Source organism: Mustela erminea, chromosome 6, assembly GCF_009829155.1.
Source record: "Mustela erminea isolate mMusErm1 chromosome 6, mMusErm1.Pri, whole genome shotgun sequence".
NCBI lineage: Eukaryota > Metazoa > Chordata > Mammalia > Carnivora > Mustelidae > Mustela > Mustela erminea.
Window position 1 is genome coordinate 144790220 of NC_045619.1, and position 27285 is coordinate 144817504.

General features: G+C 57.2%; 1 protein-coding gene across 6 annotated transcripts in view; it reads left to right on the plus strand.

Moving 5' to 3' along the window:
- DIP2C (disco interacting protein 2 homolog C) overlaps positions 1-27285 on the plus strand; it is a 348933-nt gene that overhangs the window by 313917 nt on the left and 7731 nt on the right. For all 6 annotated transcript variants that reach the window (XM_032349895.1, XM_032349898.1, XM_032349894.1 and 3 more), the window contains 3 exons: positions 11289-11350; positions 25106-25163; positions 26760-26834. In XM_032349895.1, the coding sequence (XP_032205786.1) occupies positions 11289-11350; positions 25106-25163; positions 26760-26834 (195 nt within the window). The remainder of the gene's footprint in view (positions 1-11288; positions 11351-25105; positions 25164-26759; positions 26835-27285) is intronic.

A 27285-nucleotide genomic window follows, 5' to 3' on the forward strand; every position in this document is an offset into this window, starting at 1 on the left:
CACTGGAGAATTTTTCTACCCGTGTATGGCTATGAGCATATTTTAAATTTATTTAAAGGCGATTAAGTATTAAAAGCAAAAAAGGTCAATCGAGGCATTTCTAGCCTGAGTAGCACTTGCACGAGAGTGTGGCGGGAACATGCTGCTCCGCGTTGCGGAAGCACATCACGTGACGGTGGACTGTGGAAATGCCGCACTTTCCCGACTCTGCATCAGCCTCTGAGAAACGGGTCAGTTGAGATAAGTGCCGTACCCGGAATAGTCCGTTTGCGGGGAAGAAAGGAGCAACAACAAACGGCCAATCACATCAACAATTACATTAAAAGTAATTTAACTAAACAGGCAATTAAGAGGCAGAGATCGTCAGGCTAGAAAGATTGAGCTGCATGTAGTTACGAGAAACCTTAACTCCGAGGGTACGGACAGGTTGAAGTAAGCCCAGAGTCCGCGGAGGAGGACAGGTGTGCCGCGTTCATGACGGACGCTGTGATGTGAGAGCCTCGGGAAGTGAAGGTGTGCGTCACATGGTGACCAAAGGGTGGGTTCACCCGTGAAACAAAAATCCTAAATGCACCTGAAAAGGGCTTCAAAATACGTGAAGCAAAACTGACAGAATTCAAAAGGAAAAAAGAAATTCATAGTCGTCGTTAGAGACTGTAACATCTCTCTCCCAGCAATTGATAAAATGAGGAAAATATCAGCATAGGGAAAATTTTAACAACACTGTGGCCGAACTTGAGGTAACTGATGTTAAGCAGAGACACTGATGTGGGCTGGTCGTGTCCCTGCAGAATTCATACGCTCCAGCCTCGACCCCACTGTAACGGGAGACATGGCACCCATGAAAGCGAAACAACGGTTAAAAGGGTCCTAGAGGTGGGGACCTGATCTGATAGGACCGATGTCCTTACAAGAAGGAGGAAATCAGGGCTGCACTCTGCCTGCACACACGCTGAGGAAGAGCCCTGGGAACACACAGCAAGAGGGCAGCGGTCAGCAAGCCCGGGAGAGAGCACGCACCTGACGCCAGCTGTGCTGGTTCCTTGGGCCCAGACTTCCAGCTTCTGGAGCCGTGAAGAAATAAATCCCCGTAAAGACGCGCAGTCTGTGGTATCTTGTGACGGCAGCCCAGGCTGACCCAGACACCAATAGGTGTCGCGCTGTTCTTGGCAGACATGAAAAACTCCCCAAGAAAGACTATAAAACAATTTTCAAGGAATATTAAATGACCACAATCACACTGTATATTCTCTGTGATGTAATTAAATTAGTAATAACAGGAAGATGGCCAGAAAAATTCCTAAATACTTGGAAATGAAACAACACACTTCCGATTGCCCATGAATAAAAAAGGAAATCATGAGGAAGATGAGAACGTACTTGAAGAGGATTGTTAATGAAAACACAGCATGTCAGATTTTGTTGGTTGCCCCTAACCTAGGGCTCAGCAGTAAATGTCTGTATTAGAAAGAGGAGAGTATAAAATCTCTTTCAACTTCCACTTCAGAAAAATCTAGGAAAAAGCAAAAAACTCAAGCTCAGAGTTGGAGAAGATAAAAATAAATGTGGAAATGAGTTAAATAGAACAAAGACAAAGGGAAAACTCAGTATAGTGAAAAGTTGATTCTTTACAAAAACTTAGCAAGTTGGGTAAACTGCTGGCAGTACCCATCACTAGTCCAAGACGAGGGGGAGGCCGAAGATACCACGTGCTGGCAGGGGATGGGCTGCTTTCTGCGGCCACAGGCATCACTGTTGGGGATGTGGGACAGCCCCGCGACTTCGGGGAACAGTCTGTGAGTTTCCTGTACTGTTGAACGTGACTTGCCTGTGACCCAGCAGTTCTGTCCCGGGGGTTCACCCCGGAGAAGTGAAGTAGTTCATCCTCCCAGGGGCCGCACACAAATGTGCCCGGAAGATACGTTCATGATTACCAAGAACTGCAAACAGCTGCACGTCCAGCACCCGAGAGCGGGCGGGCAGGCTGTGCTCTGCTCGCGCAGCAGCTTGCTCTCCTGCCGTGGGAGGGACAGACCGCTCCTGCAGGGAACGGCGCGACTGGACCTCAGAACAGTCTTCCGGGTGAGGGAAGCCAGACACAGAGGTCTGCACACCCTGTGAGTTTATTTATGATTTCCTGGGTAAGACAAAACTGTAGTTACAACAGTCAGATCAGTGTTGCCCGGTGCTGAGGGCCAGGGGAGGGAATTGACTGCCAAGAGGCAGGAGGGGCCTTTTGGGTGGTAAAGGTTTTCTGTGTCCTGATTGTGACGGTGGTTCTGTGACTACACATTGTCAAAGTCTATCAACCTGTCAACTTACGGATGAATGTTATTGTGTGCAGATGACCTAAATACATCACTCGTCGAGTCATCTTAAGAACACAGTCAGCATCCGTTCATGTCGGAAAACCACTCAGAGCCCCACAGAGAACCAGCCAAAAGGGCTGGAGTGAATGTGGCTTGTTCCCAGCTGCCAGGCTGGAAATCTCCGAACTCATGAGGCATTGCTGAGGGCTCATCTCACAGATATTAACAGCAAGAACTGGGAAGAACAAGATTTTTCCAAATAATTGAGCGTGGAGCAAAGGTCAAGAATATTTACAGGAATATAAAAGTATCCGGCACCCGGCCAGTCAAAATGTCCAACGTACTATCAGAAATTACCAGACATACCACCCATCCACAACGAGGAGACATGTCAGTAAGTCAGACCTGAGCCAAACTGATGCGGAGGTTGGATTTATAGACAAGGATACTGGAAGAGTTATATGAACTGGATTCCAGAGAGTCGAAGCGTTAAGAATGTTAAAGAGGGGAAAAGACAAACTGAACTTCTAGAAAGGAAAACGACAGTATTTGTGATGAAAAATACGATGATGGAATTGATGGCAGAAGGACATATTGGTGAACTTGAAGACATGGCAGCAGGAACTTTACAAATAAAACAAAGAAAAGAATGTTAGTGGTAAGGCCATCATTGAATTGTGGGGAACTTCAGGTGACTTAATGTACAGGTGCTTGTCGTCCCCAGAACAGAGGAAGAAGGATCGAGGTCCGGAACATACACATGAAGAACTAGTTTAAATTTGGTGACGGTCTGAACCCGCAGATCTCAGAGCTCAGCTACCTCCAACATAACATAAGGGGAACTGCTTAAGTGGCTCAAAGCCAGTGATACAGGGAATATCGTCAGAGCGGCCAGATGAAAAAGAAGTCAGGTTACATACGAAGGAACAAAGACAGGGATCATTCCGTCCTCCCGTCAGAAGTGACGTGGGAGAGGGGACAGTGGAAGACGCCTCCACGCGCTGGGAGAGGAGTCGTCGACCGAGAATGTGACCCTCAGCCGAAATGTCTTTCAAGATCACAGGCTGTATAGACGCTCTTTCAGCCATAAGAACAACAACAACAAAATGCTGAGAGTTTACTGCCCGCACACCCACACAGGAAGAAATATTAGTGGAAATCCTTTAGGCAGAAGAGAAATGATACCAGATTCTGTCTGGATCCACACGATGAATGAGTAGAACTGGAAATGGCAGCTGCAGAGACATGGAAGATCTTTTGCACTTTTTAAATCTGTTTACAAGGTTACTGACGGCTCGGACAAAGGTGGTGTTAGCTTGTGGGGTGTGTAACGTCTGACAGCTGCCCAGCGGTCAGCAGGGGAGGAGATGGAAACAGACCGTCACAAGGTGCGTCTGCCGTACAGGGCGGCGCCGTGACCCGGCAGGTGGGCCGTGAGCAGGCCGTGAGCTGTGAGTGACCACAGACCGGTTTTCCTCCAGCAGCCGGTAGCCTACCGGCCCGCAGGGGGATGGAGGGACCTGTGAGCGGGGCGGTGCAGGGGACCGACTGAATACTGAGCAGAGGCTCCAACATCCTGCAAAGGATCTAAACACCCCAAGGAAGATGCGGAGATTGTGAGACTGGATTTTTAAAAAACAAAAACCTGACTATATGGACCCTAAGACAAACTCCTCTTAAACATGAAGACAAAGTAGATTGAGCACAAGGACAGGAAAGTTGTTCCGCACTAACCTTCCCAGAGAGCTGAAGCGGCTACGTGCATATCAAGCCTTATTAATTTCACAAAGAATACTTCCAGGGGTGAATAGGGTCATTTCAGAAGAAGGTAATTTCATATATGTGAAGGAAATTGAGTCCGTAATCTAAAACCTTTACAGGAGAGAAAAAGAAAACCTCTCGGCCTAGTTGGTGTCACTGGGAAAACACCAGCGATTCCGAACAAAAACTCGTTCGGAAGACAGAGGAGAAGGGAACGTGACCTAACACGTGTTACGAAGTGAGCATAACCTAGACCCCGGTATCTGACAAGAATCCCCGGAAGCTAAAAACCCAGGCCAATAGCCCATGTGGAAAGAATTCGGAACGAAATAGTAGCGTACTGGATGTAGCGACGTGTAGAGACGGAGAGCGTCATCTCCAAGCACGTCTTCGCTCCGGGACGCAAGGTTGCTGCCCCCTAAAGACTGTCGAATTCACCATACTGTAATGGAGTGAAGGAGAAATCGTGACCGTCTGATGCAGGAAACGCTCGTTCATGGGAGAACCGGGAAGACAAGGGAGATGCTTCCGATGAAAACAAAAGTGTGCGCAAAGCTAGAACCTCATTCTCAGTCGTCCGCTTTGAGAGCTTTTTCCCTAAAATCGGGACCTCAGCATTGTAGGGAAGGCCTAGCCAAAGTGATGGGACTCAAAAATAAGAAGTACGAATACTAGAAGTGGAGACGTAAACTTGAGATTTGCAGACTGCCCAATAGTGCACATGGAAACTCCTGTAGAACGAAAACCACACCTGCTGATGTGTAAAGTTAGGGTTAGCACAGGGGCGCCCCGGTGGCTCAGTCCGTTAAGCATCCGCCTGTGCTCAGGTTATAATCCCAGAGTGCTGGGATCAAGCCCCCGTGGGGAGTCTGCTTCTCCCTCTGCCTCTGTATTCTCTGTCTGTCTCTTTCAAATGAATAAGTAAAATCTTTTTTAAAAGCTTCTACATAAAAAATGGTATTCCTAGGCACCCCCGTATTTACGGCAGCTCTGTTTACCATAGCCAGAATATGGGAGCAGCCCCGTGTGCAGCGACAGATGAGTGAAGAAGACGCGGTGCGCGGACGTTCGCACACGCACACACACGACGCAGTATTGCTCCGTAAAACAAACGTGAAACCGTGCCACTTGCGACAGTGCGGATGGAGTGAGTGTGCTGTGCCGAGTGAGTGAGTCAGAGGAAGACCAGCACCATGTGAGCTCACGGATGTGTGGAATTTAAGAAAAAAAAAAAAAACGAAAAAGAGACAAACCAAAGCAGAGACTCTAGATGCAGAGAACAGACGGGGCTACCAGCGGGGAGGGGCGTGCGGGGGGAGCACGGGGCCGAGCGCAGCCCTCTCGGTGCGGACTGAGGAATGCTCGGAACTCTGTACCCTGGAACTCATGCAAGACTGGGTGTTAACCACACTGGGTTTAAAACAAAAGTACACCATCGTCCTCTGGAGTAGTGTTGAGCAACCAGGAGACGGAATTGTGTAAATGCCATTTACGGTACTATCCCAAACCTTTAAGTACTTGAGAATGAAAGGTGCGGTTAAAGGTGTCCACCAGAATCCCAAAGCAGTGCTGAAAGAGAGGAAATCCTAATAAGTGAATGGGTGTGTCAGAGTCGTGGAGTGGATGGGTCAGCACTTTCTAAGGATTTGTTTATTTATTTGCGAGAACATGAGCGGGGGAGGGGCAGAGGGAGAGGAAACGCTGACGCCCCAGTGAGCAGGGACCTGGCGCGGGGCTCCGTCCCAGGACCCTAAGATCATGACCTGATCCGAAGGCAGACAGACGCCCAGCCGGTGGGTTGGTATTTTTAAGGTCACTTCCCCCCCAAACCGATCCGTCCCAACCACAGTCTAAGAAGGCTTGTCCCGAGGAAACCGACAAAATGCTTCCCAAGTTGCTGTCAGCCGCACACCACCGAGAAGAACCACCAGTCGTGAGAAAGGACGGTGCGGCGGGACCTGCTGCTGGCTTTGAAGCTCCCGGAAGGCCGGGGTAGTCAGGACAACGTGGGCCTGGCATCCGGAGAGACCAACAGAGACACCAAACAAAGCAAACCTGAAAAAAGAGAACGAATCCAGAAGTAGAGCCGCGCCGCCAGGTCCACTGTGGGGAAGAAGAGGGGTTTTGGCGAATGTTTTGGACTGACTGAAGGTTTAGATGGTGCCATCTCCTCGGAAAACACACGAAAATCCATTCTGGGTGGATCACGGACCCGCATGTCAGTGGCGGCAGTTCTAGAGTACGGCTTCCGGGAAGCCGCAAAGACGCTCTTCATGACTTGGGATGTGCAAAGATTTCTTAGGGCACAGACAAGCACTTAAGCATAAAAGGAGATCAAGAAAAAGTGGACTTTACCAAGATTAAAATTAATCTTAATATGTTTAAGAAAATTAATAGAAAAAATACGGACTGGGAAAATGTATTTGTGAGAGCACGTGTGACAAATCTGCCAAAGCCCTGAGTATATGCTCGGCAGAAGGAGACCCACAGAGGACGGAGAGGTGCAGGGAATGCGCTCGGCGTCTTCCGGATGCGTCACTGCAGGAGAGCGCGGACGGACAGCTCGCGCGGGCAGCTTGGAGCCCGCAGGACAGCGAGGACAGAGACGTGCAGGACGGCGCAGGACAGGGACGTGCGGCTCCTGCGGGTGCGTCTGCCGTTTGCTCATGAGCTCCCAAAAGATGATGGAAGGCATAACATGTGCTCCATTGAAATCCTGCTTTTCATTTTGAAAAAAATCACGGTGATTCCCCATGTCCGCCCAGAACGTTTCGATCAGCGACGCTGACGGTACTAGGAGATGGTGTGCAGCAGCCAGAACCCCTAATCATTGCTGCTTTGGGGACACATTGATCAGCTTCTCCCGCAGCTCCGTGCGTGTCAGCCCGGGGAGCCGACGTGTCGGGACGCGCACCCAGAACACAACCACCCACAGACGCTACTGCCCAGGCGCGGTCGTGATCGCCCCAGACCGGAAAGGACCCAAATGCCCCCCAGCAGCAGGATGGGCAGGTCCAGATGAACGTTCCCACAGCAGCACGCGTCCCAGAGTGTGGAGGGGAAGCTGCTCCGCAGGCGCCGTCGTGGGCCCCAGAGCCGCCGTGCGCAGCGACGGCCGACCCAAGGGACACACACTGTGTTACTTTATGCCGATCTGATAACAGAGTAATGTGTGGTGTGAGAAATCACACCGCGGGAGCCTTTTGGGGTCGGAGGTGCTCTCGGGGGCAGGGGTGTTACGTGGGCGTACGTGACTGTCCAGACTCCTGTAGTCAAGCGTGGAAATCCCGCACATTCAGTTGTCTGTAAGCTACGCCTCCGTTAAAACGGTGAGACGGTCACCGCTGCCGCACAGGTAGGCTGGGAACGCCAGGGGAGCCGGCTGCAGGAGGGAGCATGTAGGAGGTACCCCTGCTCCGAGGCCGTCCGCGATGAGCCTGTGCTGTGCGCAGGGTCTGCTTCGTGCTCCCCGTAACCTGCCCCGGGGGACACCGCCTCCCCGGCCCCCGTGTATGCTAACTGCCTCGGCTCCTCCAACACCCAGCGCAGTAGATCCGTCCAACACGGGGCATGGGCTGATACCAGGTCACGCCGCCCCCGTGGCTGGTTAGACACACCGGGACGAGGTGTTGGGCGCTCTGTGCTGGGGTTGGGATGACGTCTGCATCTCTTCAGCTGAGACTGAAGTATAACCGCTGTGTTCCAAGAACTGTTCGGGGCCTGACTGACATCGTACTTTTGTACCAGAGAAAAAATGATTCTTAGCATGAATGTGTCCGTCTGCGACGTAGTTGTTGTACGGCCGACCTGTACAGTGCAGACCTTTTCCATTATTGTGACCTGAAATTTCAAACATGCTTGTCTTCCTTCCTGAGTAAGTTCCACTTGGAATGAGTGAATTTTCTTTCCTGCTGGTCCTTTTTTGCAAATATTTGATGACTTTAGATACCGGGAGCACTTTCACGCATGAGAGCTCTCCTAATTTAAAGAAACGCCAGCTTACGTTTTTGGCAGAGTTAATTCTGTGCAAGTGAGGAAATTTTGTTAAATACATACTCCCTCATATGTATCCTGAAATCTCCATTTTTCGTACCTTAGGATTTCTGAAGCCTGGAAACACCTGTAAACTAACTCTCCGCTCCTTCTCCGTGTGTCCCTTATCGATGCGACACGGGATTTTGCCGCAGATGCTGAGCTGTCCCTTCCGTGTGCCGACAAACTGGGAAATTTATTCTTAGTCACACATATTTTTCTCTGAGAAAACTGACCCTTGAGCCATCACAACAAAAATCTGTGAATGAAATTAATTTAGAGAAAAGATGGGCTCATTTCGTTCCAGTTAATATTTGGAGTATTTGGGATTCGAGGAATCGTGAAGGGGATTATTGCAAACCTGGCACTGGGCTTGGGTAGGTCGGGTGAACGTCGCGGGCGCCTCCGGGTGCGGACCAAGTTCCCCGGCCGCTCCTTCTTGGTGTCGGGCCACGGCTCCCGGCCCAGAAGGCCACTGCCTTGGTCGCCACGGAGCCCGCAGGGAAGGCAGGGAGGGAGCGTCGGAGACGTCGTCTGGATCTGCAGGCGGTGCTGTTCTCAACGGCCCCGGGTGGCAGCAGCGTCTCCGTGCGGTGTGGGGGGGTCACGGCCGAGCCCAGGAGACCTGCGGACCACCTGATAGTGTGGCTGCCTTCCCGGGACTGACTGCGCCCGGGCCCTGCGGGGTCGGGTCAGAGATGGTGCCAGCGACCGTCCCACATCCAGGGCCTCGATGGCGCTGCTGGGAGGGTTGGCATCCGCACGCGCTCCCTGGGGAAACCCACACGCTCCAGGGCCCTGCATGGCTCCCGCAAGGTTTCTGCCGCGGTCATGTCAGTGATGTTAAGTGGGGTGGAGGGGCCCCAAAACCACGGAACAGGAGAACAAACCAGGAGGAAGCGTCGTGGCGGGGCCGACTCTGGCACGCGCTCAGGAGGGGGAGCTCCCTGCTGCGACAGCGGGCCTGGCCTGTGTGCGAGCCCGGGACGCAGTTCCTTCGTGCCTCCGTCCAACCTGGGCATCTCTTGTCGGTTCTCTCGTGCCGGGGCGGGGCCGGCATCCCGACTCAGCCGGGAGCACATCCGGCTACCCGTCACGATGGTCCTCGGAGCCCTGGAGCTGCAGCGGACCGGGACCATGCGGGGCTTCGGGCGCCGACCCCACACGGTGGAAAATCCACACAGAAAGAATTTCTGGCGCCCCGGAAAGCCTACCAAGAGCCCACTGTTGACCAGACGCCCTGTGGTGACGGGAACAGCTGACTCACACCTGTTTTGGGTCTCCTGTGTCAGTTCTGCATTCACGGTGACGTGAGCGAGACAAACACGGATGTTACAGGAACATCGGAGGGAAGAGAAAACCTGTGTCATTCCTGCCCTGCTTCTCGGGACCAGTCCGCATGTCGGCGGCACCCCTCGTCGAAACGCGTGCGCGCCAGAGGAGTTGATTGCAGAGAGGGACCGTCACCAGTCTGCCCGTCAAATCCACGCCCCTCCTCCCTTCCGGAAGGAAAAGGACCCACGCGCCTCCTGCAATCCAAATACCGGGTGCTGCCACCGACCCCGCGTGGTGAACGGGTGACTCGGGTCGGTTGGCCTGAGACCGTCTTCTGGCGCTCCCCTCTATTGCTCTGTGGGTTTGTTGACATCGAAGTTTTGTGGTTTTTTAGCCTTTAATGGTACCCTGATTGATTTTAACGATTTCCATGCTTGACGTTGGCTGTGGTCTTCTTTTCACTTTGTTCCTGCTTTTTGCATTCCCCTCCCCCGCCCCCCCTCCTCATCCCATTGTAATTGTTGGGTTGTTTTGTTTGCGTGTCTGTGATTCCGCTGGTCCCGTGGTCTCTCCTTTCTTCTCGTCCTGCCCCTGCCGCTGTAGCCCACAGGCGGTGGAAGCGGGCCGAGCAGCTAGGGGACCCTCCTCTTCATCCACACCAGTGCCCCTACCCAGCACCGTCTCGTCGGCCTCCAGCACTGGGACACACTAGAAGTCGAGTGCGGAGCCTGGCTCGGGGCACGGGCCGCGGACGGACGGGCGCGCTCAGACCTCCTCGAACGTCGCAGGCTCGCGAAACACGCTCCTGTTGCTGGTCTCTGCCTGTCTGGGGTCCTGTCCGTTTGACTTCATGTCCCACGTTTGGTGACCTGTTTTCCAATTTGTTTACTTTTTAACTGGCCGCCTGTGGTTACGTGCTTTCCGTTACTCAGAACCTCGGACCAGTGCTGCCCTCGGCGCTGGTCGGTCACACGGCTCCGTGAGTAGCCGTCGCTGGGAGAGAACGTTCTCGGCGTAACACGGGGCGTGACCTTGCACGCGGAGGCTGACGGCGCTCTGTGCTCGCGGCTGGAGACCGGCAGCCGGGATGCTGAGCACGCGGCCGGCCCGGGGAAGCCGTGTTTGGCTTAGTCTCTCATGACACAAGATTAAGATCCTCTCCTGAATAATCCCGAGAAACGGCTGCACTTGTCGGTTCTAATGTAGCTGCAGTTGCAGTGCACGGGGGTTTCGGGAAGTCACTGGTCAGAAGTCAACCCAGCAGGTTTTGAAGGGATTTGTGCTGCCAAGACCAGACCTCTGCCCCCCGTGTTCGGTAGCTTGGTCGCGGAGCGCTCCCGGGGACTGCACTGTTGATCCGCGCGCCACCTCCCCGACCCGTGTCCCGGACGAAAATAACCTCCCTCGGCGGGAGGAATGCCAAGGCAGAGGCAGAGCTAGACAGAACAAGGTAACGATCTCTTACCTCTTCCTTCTCGAGCTGTCAGTCCGGGTCCCACGCTCTGCTTCAGTATCTTGACCTCTAGAAACACGCCTTTTGGGATGCGTGTAGTAGGAGCTTCTCAGGAGCGGAGCCCCCTGTCCTCGACAGCCTGCTAGCCGGACGTCTCGGCAGCTTCAGCCTTTTTCTATTTGGCAACACGCAGAGCCTCTTTTCCTTCTGATGTTTGTAGCTAGGTGGAGAGTCCAGCCCTGTGGAAGTCCAGCACAGTCCGACTAAGACCCTCCTTTCAGAGCAGAGGTTACCAAACTAGAAACGAACGGGTATCTTGGAGAGGTGTGGGTCTAGTGCTTTTTAGTTTTTGCTCGGTTTGCGATTTTACCAAAGAAATTCTCGCTAACTACTAGGAAGCACAGACCCAGAGGGCTCCCCACAAACGTGAGTTAACCGCGCTGTGTCCTTGCTTGCAGGGGACCTCGGGACCTGACCCAACCACCGTCTATGTTGATATGCGAGCTCTGAGACACGACAGGTACGGTGCGCTTGGGGGTTTCTTTCTTGGCTGCCCGGCGTGCAGGGGCCGTCTAGCGAGGGAAGGAGCGCAGCGTCTCTGCGGTGCGCACGCTGCCGGTGGATCAAGCAGGAGAGCCGCGCCACTCGGCTTGAACCGTGCCCCTCCACCTCCGTGTGGTTCCCGCTGGGGCCGTCCGCTGTGCGCTAAGACCGCCGCAGACCGGGCAGGGTGACCGCAGGTGCCTCTCTGACGGTCTGTCCAGAAGCCTGAGCACCGTGTGGCACCTTTTAAAGCTGCCAGCACTCTGCCCACATTTCTTTTCTTTTCTTTTTAATATTTTATTTATTCATTTGACAGACAGCTAGAGAGGGAACTCGAGCAGGGGCCGTGGGAGAGGGAGTGAGGGGAGCCCAGCGCGGTTGCCCACATTTCTTTACGGGAATTGAAATTTTGTGTGAAGGTGTTTCCTTAAAAAATTAAAACACGGGTGAAGTCACCTTCTGTGCAGCTCCCCAGGCCGCCTTGAGCAAAAACGAAAGGTGAGCCTGTGAGCGTTTGTCCGTTTTCCTCAAGCGGGGGAAGGAGCGGAGGAACAAGCAAGATGACAGCCTTGCCAGGAACTTCCGCCCCCGCCAGGAGGACGTCCCTGGATGCCCGAGGCCCCCCACTGAGTGACTGTGGCCCCAGCAGCGTGGATCTGCGTACGGGGGTCTCCTAGAAAGGAGTCGCAGGCGCCTGGTGAAGGCACTGCGACGGCCAGACACCGCGTGCCTCATCCTCCGCTCAGCGGCCGACACCCGTGGGTCGTCACGCTGTTGAGCAAGGGGACGAGGGAGTTAGCGATCACCGTTAGTGGGCGGGGAGCCTTGCCCAACGGAGCGAGTGGCCCGGCATTCCCCCGGTGACCCGTGTCCGTGTGTGGGGGAGCGGGGTTGTGGAGGCTGAGGAGCGGTCCAGGCAGCCGTGCACACACCCTCCAGGCCGGGAGTACCCCCCCCGTCACACTGGGCATCCCCAGCAGGGCTCTCAGGCCCCGTGGACGTCAGGCCGTGTCTGTTGAGCACAGTCTGGGGGGTGGTATGCTGGCGTCCCAGAGACGGACACCGGAGGTGCCCCGAAGCTGTGCTGTGGGAAGGGGGTCAGCCGCACACGGATGGTCCGAATGCTAAGACGAGAGGACCACCTGCGTTCCCCTAACGTGTCCCGCATGAGGCCTGCCTGGTCCCCGTGGGCCTCGTTTTAGATGCTGCTGTGCAAGAGGAGTCAGGGTTCGAGCCCCGAGCTAGACGCCCAGGGCAGACACGGGCAGCACCGTGCCCCAGGTCCACTCCCGGCCGCTCCCTCCCTCGGATACTCTTCCTTGGCAACATTTGGCTTCGAAGAGTTCAAGTAACTTGTTGCAGGGTCATCGGCATTTCCAGGTGGGACTTCTAGGCTTTACCCCCTGCAGAAGGTACTTGGAAACGGTACAATATTAGACCTTTATGATTCCGAAGCTGAGCAGTCGCCCCCCAATCCCTGCTGGGGTAGCATTTGTGCGGTCGTTTGCGGTCCAGCCCCACACGCGGGACACGCAGGCTCCGTGAGGGCACGCGGAAGAACACGGGTCCTGTGACTCAGGAGCCGTGGACGCCCGTCCGAGCCCCGTGTGTCACGTGCGTCCTGGAGCGTTGGGGATGGTCGGACGGAGGGGACGGAGGGCTCGAACGGAAAGCGGAGGCAGCACTGTCTCCGGTCTCTGGGACTAACCCTGCGGACGTCCCGGGGGGCAGTTCTTCCCGCCAAGAGGGTGCGGCGGGGCACAGGGCGGCGTGGCAGAGCGTCCACGCTGGCGGGACCCAGGGCCTGGGATGCGGTGCGCGCTCACGGCGACCTCCCGCTTCTCCCGTCATCCAGGTCCGCAAACCTCTGAAGTGACGCCCTCGCCCTGAGGTGTGTGCTCCCTGACGAGGTCACGGGGGCAGAAGTAGAAGCCCGGGGGAGCTGGGAGTTGCTGTCAGTCATGCATCGCCAGCGGCTGCTGGTTGTCACGGCCACTGGCCTTGCGGACGAGTGACAAGGGCCCTGCGGGTGGGCAGGGCAGGGAGACGGCCGCGTCCACCCTGGCCGGGCCTCCCCAAGAAAGCCTCCTGCACGGGCCTGCACGGCCGACCCGCGCTCCGGCGCGGCTGATTTCCATTCTCGCCTCTCCTGCAGGCGGGGGACGGGGAGGCCGAGAGCTGAGGGAGGTTCCTCTGCTCTTCCCCTAGTGTGGTCTGTCCCCAGAGCGTCAGTGGCCGGGAGCCCGAGCTCTCGTGTCCTATGTGTCGTCCACTGCCGTCCCCCGCTGTGATGGGCCTTCCCGGCTAGGTCAGGCCAGCGCGCTGCCGACACGCCGCTCACGAAAACCTCCCCGGCTCTTCCCCTCACCCGTGAGGCCCCTGCCCCTGGAGGCCGGAGCTCCCACCCCCTCCCCGAGCTGGGAGTAGTACCCCAGGGTCCTCTCCACTGTCCGTAGCACCCCGAGTCTGTGAAGTCCTCCTGCTTTCAAGCCCAGTTCCGTTCAGTTCCATTCCACTATCTACCCTGTGCGTTTCCCAGAGAGAAGACCACTGACTTCAGCACTGACCTTCGTCAGCACGTAACCCAGAAGTGTCTTAGCAACAGCTACTGGGACGGAGAGGCTGTGGGTCCAGCCGATCAGAGTTCAGATCTGGGCAGGCTCTGTGACCTCAGTCTCCCTGTGCCCAGAATGGGCACGATACAGCCGCCCTCCAGGGCCCTGGAGGCGGTGTGAGGGCAGTGGGGTTGTGAGGGGTTGTGAGGGAGCGGGGTTGAAGCTTTCCCTCCCACGGCACCAGCGTGACCCGGGGCAGGAGGGAGCTCGCTGGGCTCCAGGTCCCTGTGGGGGTGCAGGTGAAACAGGGGAGCCTTTGCAAATATTGACCCTCTATCTTGTCACTGTTTGTGGGGAAAAAAGTGAAGCTGTCGTGCTGAGGTCAGACCCACTGAGATTCAGCGATGGGATGGTCACTGTTCCCGCTGCTTTGGTACAGTCACAGGACACCAGGGCACCTGCTTAATTATGAGCTAATCACCTGGAGAGGGCTACCTTGTCCTTGTGTACGTCCCGCTTCCCTAGAGAGATGGTGCGTGCTCACGTGCACACGTGGGGCGGAGGAGAGCCTCGTTGCGGAAGCCTGTGACCAAATAGTTCCCCAAATTGACTTGGTTTCTACGTGACTTTCTGCCTCTTGTCTCCTGTGACCCAGTGTTGGGATTTGGTCCTCTGTTTACGGCAGGTCACTGTGGAGAACGTGTCGGCCTCACAGAGCAAGGGACTGACTCTCCTGCTGCCGGAGTGGACGTAGCCTCACTGTGCATGAGGGGAAGAGGGTGAAATGGTTTGGGGGTGCTTGAAAGTGACCGCGACTTTTTAAAGATACTCTCTCTAACACGTTCATTTAAGAGGAATTCATGGTCTCTCCGTCTCTTCCACTTCGATCTTTCCTTGAGCACTTGGAGTTTGCAGACTTGAGATGGGAAAGAAAAAAATGTCCAGCGTTCAAGGAAATAGTTTTAGGAGTTAAATCTTGTGGACACAATGTTAGTGTAAAGCTTTCCCCAGCTTCCTCACTCCTCCCGACCTGAGGTGCTGCGTCTCCGAAAAGCAGGGATAGTCCATTAAGTCCGGGTCAGTGGTTAACCGAGACGGAGACCCCAAGGGAAGTGAGTGTCCAAGTGCGTTGTGAGACTCACGATTTTGTGCAGGGCAGGAGGGGGCCCAGGTGAACATAGAACCGCAGAAGAGGGACCCGCTCTCGGCCGGCTTTCGGTGTGTGCATGACCAGCATGAGGGTCTTAGCAGAAGCTGATGGGGGGGGGGGTGGGGAGCCGCACTGATTACTGGATCGCTGGTTTCCGGTCACACGCTCCTCGACAGCCACCGGGAGGCATGCGGCGGGGGGACGGTCGCCTCCGTTGCCCAGGACCCGTGTGGACGGAGCCGACCCCAGGAGTTCTGGCTGCCGTGAGCATCGTCGTCTCCCTGGCGTTCGATGAGACACCGGCCGCGCACTCCTGGGTTCTGCTCCGCTGAGCCCGAGCACCCCCTGTCTGACCGGAGAGACAGGAGGACCTACTCCTGGAAGCATGGTGATGATTCAGTCGTGTAACACGTCTGAACGATGTATCGCTTCTGTAGATGCGTCCCTGGTGCATGTACTTACAGACCTGCTTCCTGGTGCACGGACTTACAGACCTGCTTTTCCTTCCCCTGGCCTGGCGGCTCGGCGCTTGGCCTGCTGAACGGCGACTGCCTCATCACAGAAGACTAGATCCGGGCTGGAGCGCTGTGGGGTTTTTATTTTTTTAAAGATTTTATTTATTTATTTGACAGACAGAGATCACAAGTAGACGGAGAGGCAGGCAGAGAGAGAGGAGGAAGCAGAGAGCCCGATGGGGGACTCGATCCCAGGACCCTGAGATCATGACCTGAGCCAAAGGCAGAGGCTCAACCCACTGAGCCACCCAGGTGCCCCGAGCACTGTGGGTTTTGTGCATTCCTTAAATAGTTCTTCAGGAGTGTCCTCGAAAATCAGATGACTTTATCGATGGAGAAAATGGAATAAAAAGGGAGAGTTCATATTTTGCAACGTGTTAATTTGGGGCTGAATTTCCAGCCCCTTCTTCCCTGTAAGACTCTTCCCCGGGTTGGTAGCTTCGCATACAGACAGGAGTCCCCTTTCTGTGTTTCTCCCCCTTAGAATGCAGCCCAGCGTAGCCAGCCTGTCAGAGTTCCGAGCTGGCTGTGCACGTGGGGAGCCCTGGAGCCGTGTCTGCGAGGTCCCGGCCGGGTGCGGGAGGCAGGTTCAGGCTCCCAGCCCCACACTGAGGACGGGCTCTTCCCCTCGATGCTTTCTGTACTTCCCCCCATCCAGCATAGCATCCCTTAGAGACCACACACCTTTTAAACCATCACCTGTTTCCCATCTTTGCACCTCATTCTGACACCTGCTGTCCCACCAGAGGAGGGAGAGCTCCAGGGGGCTGGTCCAGGCACGGGTCACAGCTCGCCACCAGCTGGCCGTGGGACCTCAAGCCACGTCTCTGAACCCACCGGCCTGGCCCCCGTCCCCTGCACGAGGGTGTCCAGAGCAGACTGCCAGGTCCCGCCCCTCGTTCCAGGCCGACGCGCTTCCCCGCCGGGTTCTGAATGCTCGGGTGCGGTTTGTGAGTCCTTTCCACACGTCAGACATTTGCGGGGTTTTGATTAAGGGTTCCTTTCCTAGAATGTTTTAGGTTCTTCTGAGAAGTTGTTCTGCAATCTTTTTTCAGCAAAGATCAAATTTAAATAAAAAATAATGTATTGACGGGATAGGTTTTGCCCCAGTGGTTTATTCATTAACTCTTACCCCGAAGGCCTCTACGGGGTCCTCTGACTTGGAGCGACATATGAATGACGGGACGGCCGGCTCACTCTGAGTTTCAGACACAAGCGGCATCACTCCTCTAGCACAAATATGTCCAGAAACACTGGGTGAACGTGTGCTTTAAAAAGTGTCCCTGTTGATCTGAAATTCACATTTAACCGAGCGCCCTGTATTTCTGTTTGCTGGTCCGGCCCCTACCCCGAGATCAGACGTCCGCCGTGTTCTCGCAGCCACCGTGTCACAAGTGCCGTGTCTTCTCTGACAGAGAGATCTCGTTCATGCCCTGCAGGTTCCCGGGGGGGGTCCCCACTGCAGATTGCCGCCCTGTGCACTGATCTTTCCAGAGGAAGGTGGACACGGTCCCTGATTTCTCGTTGTGAGACGTGCACACGTGGCCAGAGCGATGAGAGCCCTTTCTGGGCACACTGTGCGTCAAGTGCGATCCTGCCGCCTTTGCGGGGTTCTGCGGTGCAGGGTAAGGCCTTGAGGAGCCCTCTAGTGTGAGGCGGCACGCAGGCCTGGAGAAGGAGAGGACAGAAGACCCCTGCCTTGGGCTGGGGCGTCGGCCAGGCGGAGCAGAGCCCCCTCGGACCAGCCGAGCCACTGGAAAGGCCGCCCTTTCTTGTTCTCTCCCTCCTCATCTGCTGTCGTGCACACGCACCTCGTGGTTTGTGATTAAATGGCCCGGAGTGCGTTTGGGTGGACACAGGGAGAAGGTGATGGAAGATACAAGTCTGTGAAAACCCGCTTTCTTCCTGTCGGTGTGTTCAGCTCCTCTGTCTGTGTCCTGGTGAGGTTCTCTGCTCCCGCTGTTAACACACCCCGTACCACCATAACACCCTGGGAAGCCCGTGGGATTGTAGGACCTGAGCGAAGCCAAGGGCCGGCAGCTGATCCTGGCCCGTGTGGCTGTCCCGTGGAGGCCCATCCCGCATTGGAAAGGGAGAGTGATTTTAGAAGAAAGGAATCCTAGAGACTTTTCCCCTGAAGGGAAGCATCTCTTTGCTTAAATAAACTTATTTCGGGGGGAGTCTGTTTGTGGAGGAAGAGACCGCCGTGTGCTCAGACGTGGGCCTGACCGCAGCCTGGGGCGGGCACAGGGGACCCCGGGCTCGGAGCGTGGCAGGCACTACGCACGGAAGGACAGGTGGCTTCTGCCTCACGGAATTTACTCAGGGTCTGCGTGTTGAAGCGACGTGTGACCTCCTCCTGCACCACCTGTCCCTGACCGTGTAAGCGGCTGCTGTGAACAGGCCGGTACGGGGCTGCGCCGGAGGGCAGCTCCATGTTCAACTTCTTGAGGACCCTCCGGGCCGTTCTCCGGAGCGGCTGCCCCGGCTCGCGTCCCGTTTCTCCGCATCCTCGCCCGCACCCGGGGTTTCTCATGCGGCTGATTTCAGCCGCTCTGACGGGTGTGAGGGCATCCGTGGGACTTGATGATGGTTTTGACGTGAACTCCCGGTGGTTAGTGCTGCTGGGCGTCCTCTGGGCTTGCTGGCCGTGCACAGAACTCTCTCGAAGAAGTAAGTGTCTGTTCAAGTCCTTTGCCCGTTTCTCATCAGATTGTTGCATTTTTGAGTGGTGGGAGTTCCTTCTGTGTGCTGGGTCTCGGTCCCTTCTTGGGTCTTGCCAAGAAAACCTGCCGTGTTCTCCCCTCCCACGGATGCCCTTTCGCTCTGTTGAGGTCGCCGAGGGCACGGGTCTTTGTTGTGGTGGGATCCCGTGTTTGCCCCTTTTGCTGCCTGTGCGTTGCTGTCCTAGTGCAGGGTTTGGGGATTTTTTTTGTGTTTTTTTTTGGTTGTTGTTTCGTTGTTGTTGTTTTTGCCAAATCTGACATTAAGCTTCTGCCCTGTTTTCTCAGAATGTTCTTATACTTCTAACTTTTGTGTTCAGTCTTGACCCAATTTTGAGTTAAGTGATTACCAATTATATTTTTATTTTTACTTTTTATTGATTTCTTTACGTAGACTCCAGCTGGGCATGGAACCCGGTGTGGGGCTTGAACTCACAGCCTGAGATCAAGACCCAGACTGAGGTCAAGAACTGGGCGCTTACCTGACTGGGCTGCCCAGGGGCCTCTGAGGGATATTTTTAAAAGGCAAGGGCTGCATTTTTTGTTTAGACGCCGATTTCATAAAGACAGAAAAGCTCTGGGAATGTTCCCCAGTAATGGAAGCTAAAGACACGGGACAGCCAGCCGCAAGCCCTGGTGCTCGGCGGGTCCTCGGCATGGGGAGATGCCGCGCGGCCGGCGCTGGGCTGATGGACGGGGCTGCGGTCAGGGCTCCGATCGGCGCTCTTGTTGCGGACGGTCGTGCTGTGACTGTGTGTGAGAGTCGCCCCCCTCGGAGGACGTGATGGACTACTGAGCAGCAGAGGGTCCATTGGAAGCGGCGTCCCCCCCTCGCCTTCAGAAAGACACACACACCTCTGTGTGTGTGTGTGTGTGTGTGTGTGTGTGTGTGTGTCGGGGACCAGGGCAGAGAGCAAACGTGATTAAGCGAACGGGATAAAATGGTAGCAACAGGTGACCCTGACGAAGGGATGATGGAAGGTTCTTTGTACGCCTTTCATTTTTGCAAGTTTTCTATGATCTTGAAATTACTTTCAGGGACATTTCCAGGAAATGACGCTCATAACGTATCAAGTCCAGACACTGTTCTGCAGGCCTTTCTGTTCTCAGGAAGGGAAGGGAGGTGTGCCCTAGTGGGACCGTCGGCTGGGAGGTAGCAGACCCAACGCCCGCTGTCTGGGGCATACGCGGACCCACATAGAAGGGAACAGGGTAGGTAGAAGCAAACACCGGAACACCCTGCGGGCACTCCACACTGCCCTGTGCGCCCGGCACGGGCTCCGCTGGACGTCTCCGTAGAGGGATCGGCTCTTCGACGTCCTCGGAGGACGCCGCCACCCCCAATCGGGGTGTGGACAGGGACAGGGGTCACACTAAGGGAGACACCTGATGGACATTCTTTTGGGAGGGAGGTCGGGCCAGCACAGCGGGGTACGTTGTGTTGAGAACGTGCCCTCAGCCGGACGTGGTAAGAAGGGCTTCACCTCCGTGGTCTTCCTCGCCAAACGCACAACCTCCGTCCCCCCCGGGAGAGACACCAGATGGTCCCACAGACCAGCCCGCCCGGCTCTGCACGGCTATCACGGGCATTAAAATGGAAGTTGTGAGTGGCTGCACCGGCCCGGGAGGGCTACAGAGACGTGGGAGCTGGATACCCCGTGGGGTGCAGGAGAACGTCATTGGCAAATACGATGACTCATGCACTCGAGGTGACAGAAGAGTGTCGATGCGGCTGGTTCCTTAGTGGGAGCGGACGTCCGTTCCCTGCCGCGCGCACCTCTGTGTCCAGGACCGCGGTTATCACTGGGAGCCTGGCGGGGCCACCCTGGGCATTCGGGTTTTTTGTGAATCTGAGACTGGCCTGGGGCACCTGGGGGCTCCGTCGGTGAAGCCTCTGCCTTCGGCTCAGGTCATGATCCCGGGGTTGTGGGATCGAGTCCCCTCTTGGGCTCCCTGCTCGGCGGGGAGCCTGCCTCTCCCTCTGCCTCTGCCACTCCCCACTACTCACGTGCACGTCACTCGTTCATGGTCTCAAATAAACAAAATCTTAAAAAATAAAATAGAACTATCCCCAAAATAAATGCTACTAGTTAAAAGGAAAAGCCTAGATGTCTGAAAAACAGACATTTTCCCTAAATTTACTTTGAATGAGTTTGCTCAAACCCTTAGGAATGGACACAGGGCCGGACCCACGCCCCGTCGAGGGTGCACAGACAGACAGCAGCAGGGAGCAGAGGCCGCAGGGCTCCCTCAGCCTGAGGGGAGACGAGCACAATCCGGACGTCAGGAGGGCTGCCGGGGCAGGAGCACGTCAGGCTCGTGGTTTTGCGGGAGGAGAGGCCGCGGTCACACGTAGGTACTCCGGACGGTGGCTCTAGGCTGTAAGTGTGCTCCTCTGTTCTGCCCGCTGTCCCTCGTTTTGGGGTGACTTCTGCCGGGTTGGGGCTTCCGGGACCCCCAGGCTGCGGGGGGGCTGGAACCCTCTGCTGTCATCAGGGGCTGACCCGGGGGCTGAGCTTCCCTTAGAGCACCACGGCCTTTGGTGTGTGCCGCGGCGTCGCCCCTGCCGCGGTCATACCCGCGGCATCCCCGTCCTCGGATGCACTTCACCATCCGCACAGGCTGCCGCAGGCTATTGACCAGCCAAACCCGCACAGGAAAACGGGTCTCCTGTTCCTCCCTCCGCCTCGGCCTCCGGGAGGCTGAGGACCAGACTCGGCCACGGCCCCAGCAGCGGGGCCCCACGTCCCGGAGCACCCGCCCCCCATCGTTAGGGACCCCTCCCACCCGCCGTCTTCTGGAACTTTAAAAAACTTCTCGTGCCGAGGGTGTCATTATGTTCCGTTCGGTCTCGTAGCTGCTTCAGACGCTGGAAGGATGTTCTGTGAAAGCCCTGGGGTTTCTGGTAGCTCGTCCACGGCACGGGGGGCAGGCGCAGAGCCACTCGTCTTCCCCGGCGACGACGTTGGGTCCTGTCCCTCCTCTGCGCCGGCCGTAGCCGAACGGGCTGTGGCGATTGAAGGTGCAGACGGTGCTCGCTTTCCAGGTCACGGCGGCCACCAGGCAACCCGAGCTGGGCAGCAGCGTGACGGGCAGGAACGGGGACCCTGTCCGACGCTCCTGGCAGCCCCGGGGCAGGTGGTGTGATGTCGCGGTTGGTCTGCAGGTGGCCAGCTGCGTGGGGCAGCGTTGGTGGGCCTGGCCCGGGGCAGGAGTCGTGGTCCACAGACCCATGGCAGGTGAGGAGGGGGCAAGTGTGGGGGAACTCGTGAGGCTGTGGCGGCCCCCCCAGTGCACCCCCCGAGGCCGGAGGAGGTCCTGAGGAGGACCCATTGCAAGCGGACGTCTTGCTGCAGCAACCCTGTGTCACGCGGACAGCTGCAGCCTGGCAGGGCAGAGCTCAGGTCAGGGCCAAAACGGTCCCAGTTCAGAGCACAAGGTGGGGTTTCGTCGGGATCATAAGTCGGCCCCACGTTCACCGTCTTCCTTATAATCTCTTCGGGTGAAAGCCTGAGCGTCGCATCGTTAAGAAAGACTAGACAGGAAACCGTGTTTTGGGGAGCCCCGGCTTTGTTCTTGAGCTTGGGAAGGTCAGCGAAGAGCAGGGCTCCTCCCCTCCCGCGGCCCGGCCAGGTTAGAGGGGACGTGAGCGACCAGTGCCCCGAGCGAGCTCGTGAGCTGCTGAGAACCCGCGTTGGTTGGGAAAGGGGCTCGCGCCCCTCCGGGAGCCGGCTCGGTGCGCAGGGACGGCCGTGGGGGCAGCAAGGGCACCGGCAGGACATCCGCGTCCCCGGGCCGGCGGGTCGGTCGGCTGCGTCGCGCCCGGAGATTCTGCCGCGTCCGTCAGAGTCCCCCCGAGAGGGTCTCCGCTGTGGGCTCGGTCTGGGCTCTCTCGGGAGACAGGACCACTTTCTCCGCCTGCGTCCCTGTGGAGGGAGCCAGGCCGCTTGCTGGTAGACAGCCTGTCCACACAGCCCCTCGCGTGTCTGCTGTGCGGCTGTCACCTTCCAGACCCCTGGGAGAGGCAGTGCCCACGGCGGCCCCACAGCCATGGGCAGCAGGCGGGGGCCCACAGGCACGCGGGGCTCCTCCGACCCGACGCCAGCCGGCCCCGTGAGCGGCGCCCTCCCGCGCCGAGGGGGCCGGAGACCGAGCTGGGCTGCACCCACACAGGCCGCCCTCCTAGCTCGCCGCGGGTCTGCCTTCATCTCTGCGTGCGCAGAAAACCGTCCCTTCCCACGCGTGTTGCACACGCAGGTCCCAGCACGTTCAGGAGGCGGCGCTGCCTGCTGGTCCCGGCGGGGCTGGGTTGGGTTTGGTCCTCTGTCTCTGGATGTCCCCCCTCCCATGTGGACGGAGGGCCGTCTTATGTGCATTAATGGCTGGTTCGTGAGCGATGCCGGCACCCTGGCCCTGCTCCCACGGGACCCGGACACAGAACGCCGTTTCCATACTGGCTGGAAGAGAAACTCTTGCGAAAGAGCCTCTGACTCCACGTGTGGGACGAGGTCCCTCCTTTCGCATCAGACAGGGAAGGACGGGGCACAAGTAGTCCCTTCGAGCAGGACGAGGGCAGAGGAGGCTGACGTGTGTGTGCGGCCAGGAGCCCCGCTCGCGGGAGGAGAGCCTGCCCTGGTGCTGTCCCCTCCGACTGGCCAGGCCCAGGCCCGGGTAGAAGCCTGCAGGGACGGGGAGCAGGTCCTGAGCCCCCGAGGCCAGTCCGGGGACTTTGCCCTTCGTGTTCTGGTTCCACCCTTGACACCAGGATGTCCTCTCCCACGTCCTCACGGTCCTGATGCAGTGGGCAGAGCTGCTGCGGCCGTCCAAAGTGCCCGGCAGGGCTTTCCGACGGCCTGAAGCAGCGATGGCTGTGCGTGCCCAGGGGCAGAGCAGACGTGTGTCTGAGACGGCCCTCCTCTTTGGGTCAGAGCCGTGTTCCCCAGCCTGACTCCGGGCCTTGGGGGGCACCTGCCCTGGGTATGGCCAGCTTTGTCCCCGGACAGCAGCCCTGCTCCCGCAGAGACTGGGGTGCGTCTGTTGGCCCCGTAGCTTTCTTTCTCCATGTGCAACAAACTACCGCTGTCCAGATGCCACTGTTGGGCAGCGAGCTGCCGGACACAGGCGCGCCCACGTCACCTGGCGCTCGCTCGGCACCGAGGCCCGGACTCCAGACCCCATGAGAGCGGCGCGTCTGTCTGCTGTGCGCTGCAGCGAGGCCAGCCCCCGGGCCGTCAGTGCTGTTGCGAAGGCAGCCCTGAGTCCTGGCGCGGCCTACCTGGGCCGGAGAAGGGTCTGTGTCCCGCAGTTCTAGATGACTGCACCCGGCGCTAGCTTTGGACGGTAATGTCACTGGCCTGACGGCGTATTCCAGAACCGTGCCTGAGGTCCAGGCTGGTTTTCTCGGATGACTCCTCATCTCCCACTGTCAGCGTCAAGGTCTCCCCTAAGACAAACACCAGAGATCTGAGCGGTTCCCGTCAGATCCCAAATTGGAATACTGAGTCTTCCGCCTCACCGGGTCACTGCTGGCTCCGGCCTGGCCCTCGCTCCCCTCCCCAGGGCTGCCGAAGAGAAGGTGTCCACCCTCCTTCCTGCCCCCAGCCCCACGACTCAGCACCACTCACCCCACGCCGGCTCCTTCCGCCTGCGGCAGCAGAAGGCACCACACCCGGCCTGCCCACTGCCACCAGGTTTCCTCCTGCGGTGCCCCGGTGCCTCTCCCCCGTCCCCCTCTGTCTCTGGGGTACTTGCGAGTTAGGAGGAGGGTCTCCCGGATGGTGCGGGGGCAGGGGCAGGCGTGCCGAGCCCCCCTTCTCCGTGGCGTGGAGACACACGACATCCCCGCGCTCTGTGCCCCCAACTCCGCTCCGCAGTGTCTGGCCACGTTCTGCTGTGCCTCCCTCTCCCGCAAGAACAACTGCCCTGCAGACGAGTGAGCAGCGTCGCAGCCCGCCGGACGGGGGCAGAGAGGGACCAGGCGCTTAAGAAAACGGTGGGAAGGGTTTAGCCAGCTCGGGCTGGGGTCGCACCAGCGTTGTCTGTGGTTCTTTGTTGTTGTTTTTAAGATTTTCTTACTTGTTCGAGAGAGAGCATGAGCAGGGGGAGCAGCAGGCAGAGACAGGAGGAAGCAGGCTCCTCACCGAGCAGGGAGCCCGATGCGGGGCTCGATCCCAGGACCTGAGATCATGACCTGAGCTGAAGGCAGAGGCTTAACCCACTGAGCCACCCAGGCGCCCCCGCCCACAGTTCTTTAGACTAAATCGCCATTAAGTATTGTTTTAATGGAAAAGAGTTTCCTTTCTGAAAGACGTCTTTGCTCTCTGAGTTGGCCGGTCCTGTTCCCCCTGGGGCCCAGACACTCTGGCGTCAGACTCCTGCAGTCACCGACCGGGGCCTCCTGTCGCCTCAGCCCTGGGCAGCGCAGTCCCCACAGCCGGCCTGGGTTCAGCGCAGCGGCGTGACGTTGCCCTGTCCTTGTCTGCAAGTGCTGCGCTCAGTCCTGCGTCCTCTGGGTGCAGAGTCATTTTCCCAGCTGTTGTGCAGACTTGGTGGCTGGGGCGCGGCCTCTGTCTCTGTGGCCTGTGCCGTGTCTCCGTCTCCCCACCAGAGCCCAGCAGCCGTGTGCTGCTGGACCACTTCTTCTTTGGTTTCTGAGCTGTCTTTGCGTTGGACGGTGCTCGCCAGCCGAGCAAACGTTCCCCTGCCCGGCCCCGAGCAGGTGCCGACTGGAGGACGGGCGTCGTCGGCTCCCGGCACACACATCATCACACCTTCTCTCTCTGTTTGCAGAGTCCGCTTGGTGGAAAGAGGCTCTCCTCACAGCCTGCCCCTCATGGAATCGGGAAAAGTAAGTGCTGACGGAAGAAAGATGTATTTCTGCAGAAGTCTCAGGCTCAGCATGTGTGGGCTTTGACATTTCAAGAAATCCATCTTATAGAACATTTTCTCCAAAAAGCTTTCTTAAATGTAATATTTCAGAACTGGGTTTGGCCATGAGTCCAGAAACTCCAACAACAGTGTTTTAAACAAGTTAGGTGATTTTTTTTTTCTCTCACGTAAAAGAAATCATGAAAACTCCAGAGTCCCTGCCCCCTTCTGTCTTACTCGAGTTTGCACGGATTCCGTTCCCAAGGGTGCCTCAGGGTTGGAAGTGGCTGCTGCAGCTCCAGCCATCACTTGCACATTCCAGCAGCAGCAGAAGCAGCAGGAAAAGGAAACTGCAGGTCCAGAGCTCAGCAAGGCTCCTAAGCCGCCTCACACCCACTTTGATACCCCTGGCCAGAATCGGGTCACACAGTCACACTGGCTGAAGGACAGTTGGAAACGCAGCATTAGTTCTGAGTGTTCTGGGCCTGGGGGAAAAAAGCCAGGACCGATTGCCGTGGAAGTGAACGAAAAGGGGCGGTCAGGGGACAGTGTATTTCCTGTCACAGTGGGTGTGTTTTTTATGTGGGTTAGAGGGCAAGACCTGTATTTTTGGTAAGTGAAGACCTTTTCCTGGTTTTGGCCCCGGTGTCCGGACTGTCCTCCATCTGGCGTAATTCCAGGAGCGCCTTATGTCGCTTCTGGACCTTTTATAATCTTCGTCTACATGAGCTCCACTGAGAGTTCTCAGGACGAAGCTGGTTCCAAGGGGAGGATGCCGGGCTTGCCCGCCCTAAGCCAGCCGTTAGCGGGACGAAGGGGCCAGAGCTGTCATGTCCCACGTCAGACGGAAGGGACAGGAACGGGACAGGACAGGACGCTCACCACCGACGTTTTGCCGATCTCAGTGTCTCCCGTTAGCTGCACACGGGCAGTCTCTAAATTGGCAGAACCAGCTTGTGCTGCCGTATGCATGTGGTTTTAGTGAAATTTGAAATGTTTCCAAACTTCCGCTGAGAAGGAAATGCTTGACACGAACATTCGGACACCAGACCCTGAGTGCCGGAGGGTGTTGAAGCGTGACCGAGAGTGAGAGCAGGACGGGCCTTCAGGTCAGAACACGCGGGACGCGCCCGCTCTGCCACCGTCCCTCCGTGGCGCTGCGCCGCACCCTCCTGCACTTTCAGGGCACATGGGTCTCTGAGAACCTGACCCGTGACGTGGTTGCCTCCGGGCCGGCCGCAGGCCTGCCTCCACGCTGGCGTCCCCTGACGTCACGCAGTGTTGAGTGTAAGTGGAGAGTCCACCGAGAGGCCTGCCGAGGTCCTGCGAGCTGAGTCACACCGTTTGTCCTGTTTTCATTCAGATGCTTGATTTTAAGGTCACATTAACACAGGCTCCGTCACCGTAGTAACAAATGCGGTAAGACGCAATGGCCGCGTGGTGATTACGTCATGCTGCGGTACGGGATTTTGATTGAAGGCCATAGTACTTTCTAACCCTGAAGACAAGGTCAAGGTCAGCTGGTGCACAGCCCGTACCTCTGTGTCCACTGACCAGAATGTCCTTTCCCACATAGATCCTTCCAGGGGTTCGGATCATAATTGCGAATCCAGAAACAAAAGGACCGTTGGGTGACTCCCACCTGGGTGAGGTGAGTTACGAGGTGCCCCCGGGAGAAGTGAGCCACGGGGTGTCCCCCGGGGAGGCAGGACATGGGCCCCCCGGTGAGATGTGGGGTGTGCGGATGAGCGGGTCTGCCCTCCGGCTCTCCGCTTCCGGCCCTGCCGACACCAGCAAACCCCTCCCCCCCGCTAAGCCACCGTGCGTGTGATCGGACTGGCCGGGAAGTGACGGGAAATGAGCTTTACTGCTTCAAGGGGTTGTGCAAGTTGAGGTTCGAGAGTGGATCTTCTCTTGGAAGAGCTGGGGAGGAGGAGACAGCGTGGGCTGAGGTTGCTCACGTCGAGGCTCGCGTTTCCCGTGGCCCGGCCGGCGCTGCCGAGAATTCGTCGGAGGGGATGGAGCAGTGCGCACGGAGCCCACGGCCACGGCCTAGAGTCCTAGAGTTTCCGTTTCCGAAGCAAGCGGGTTCGGAACGACGG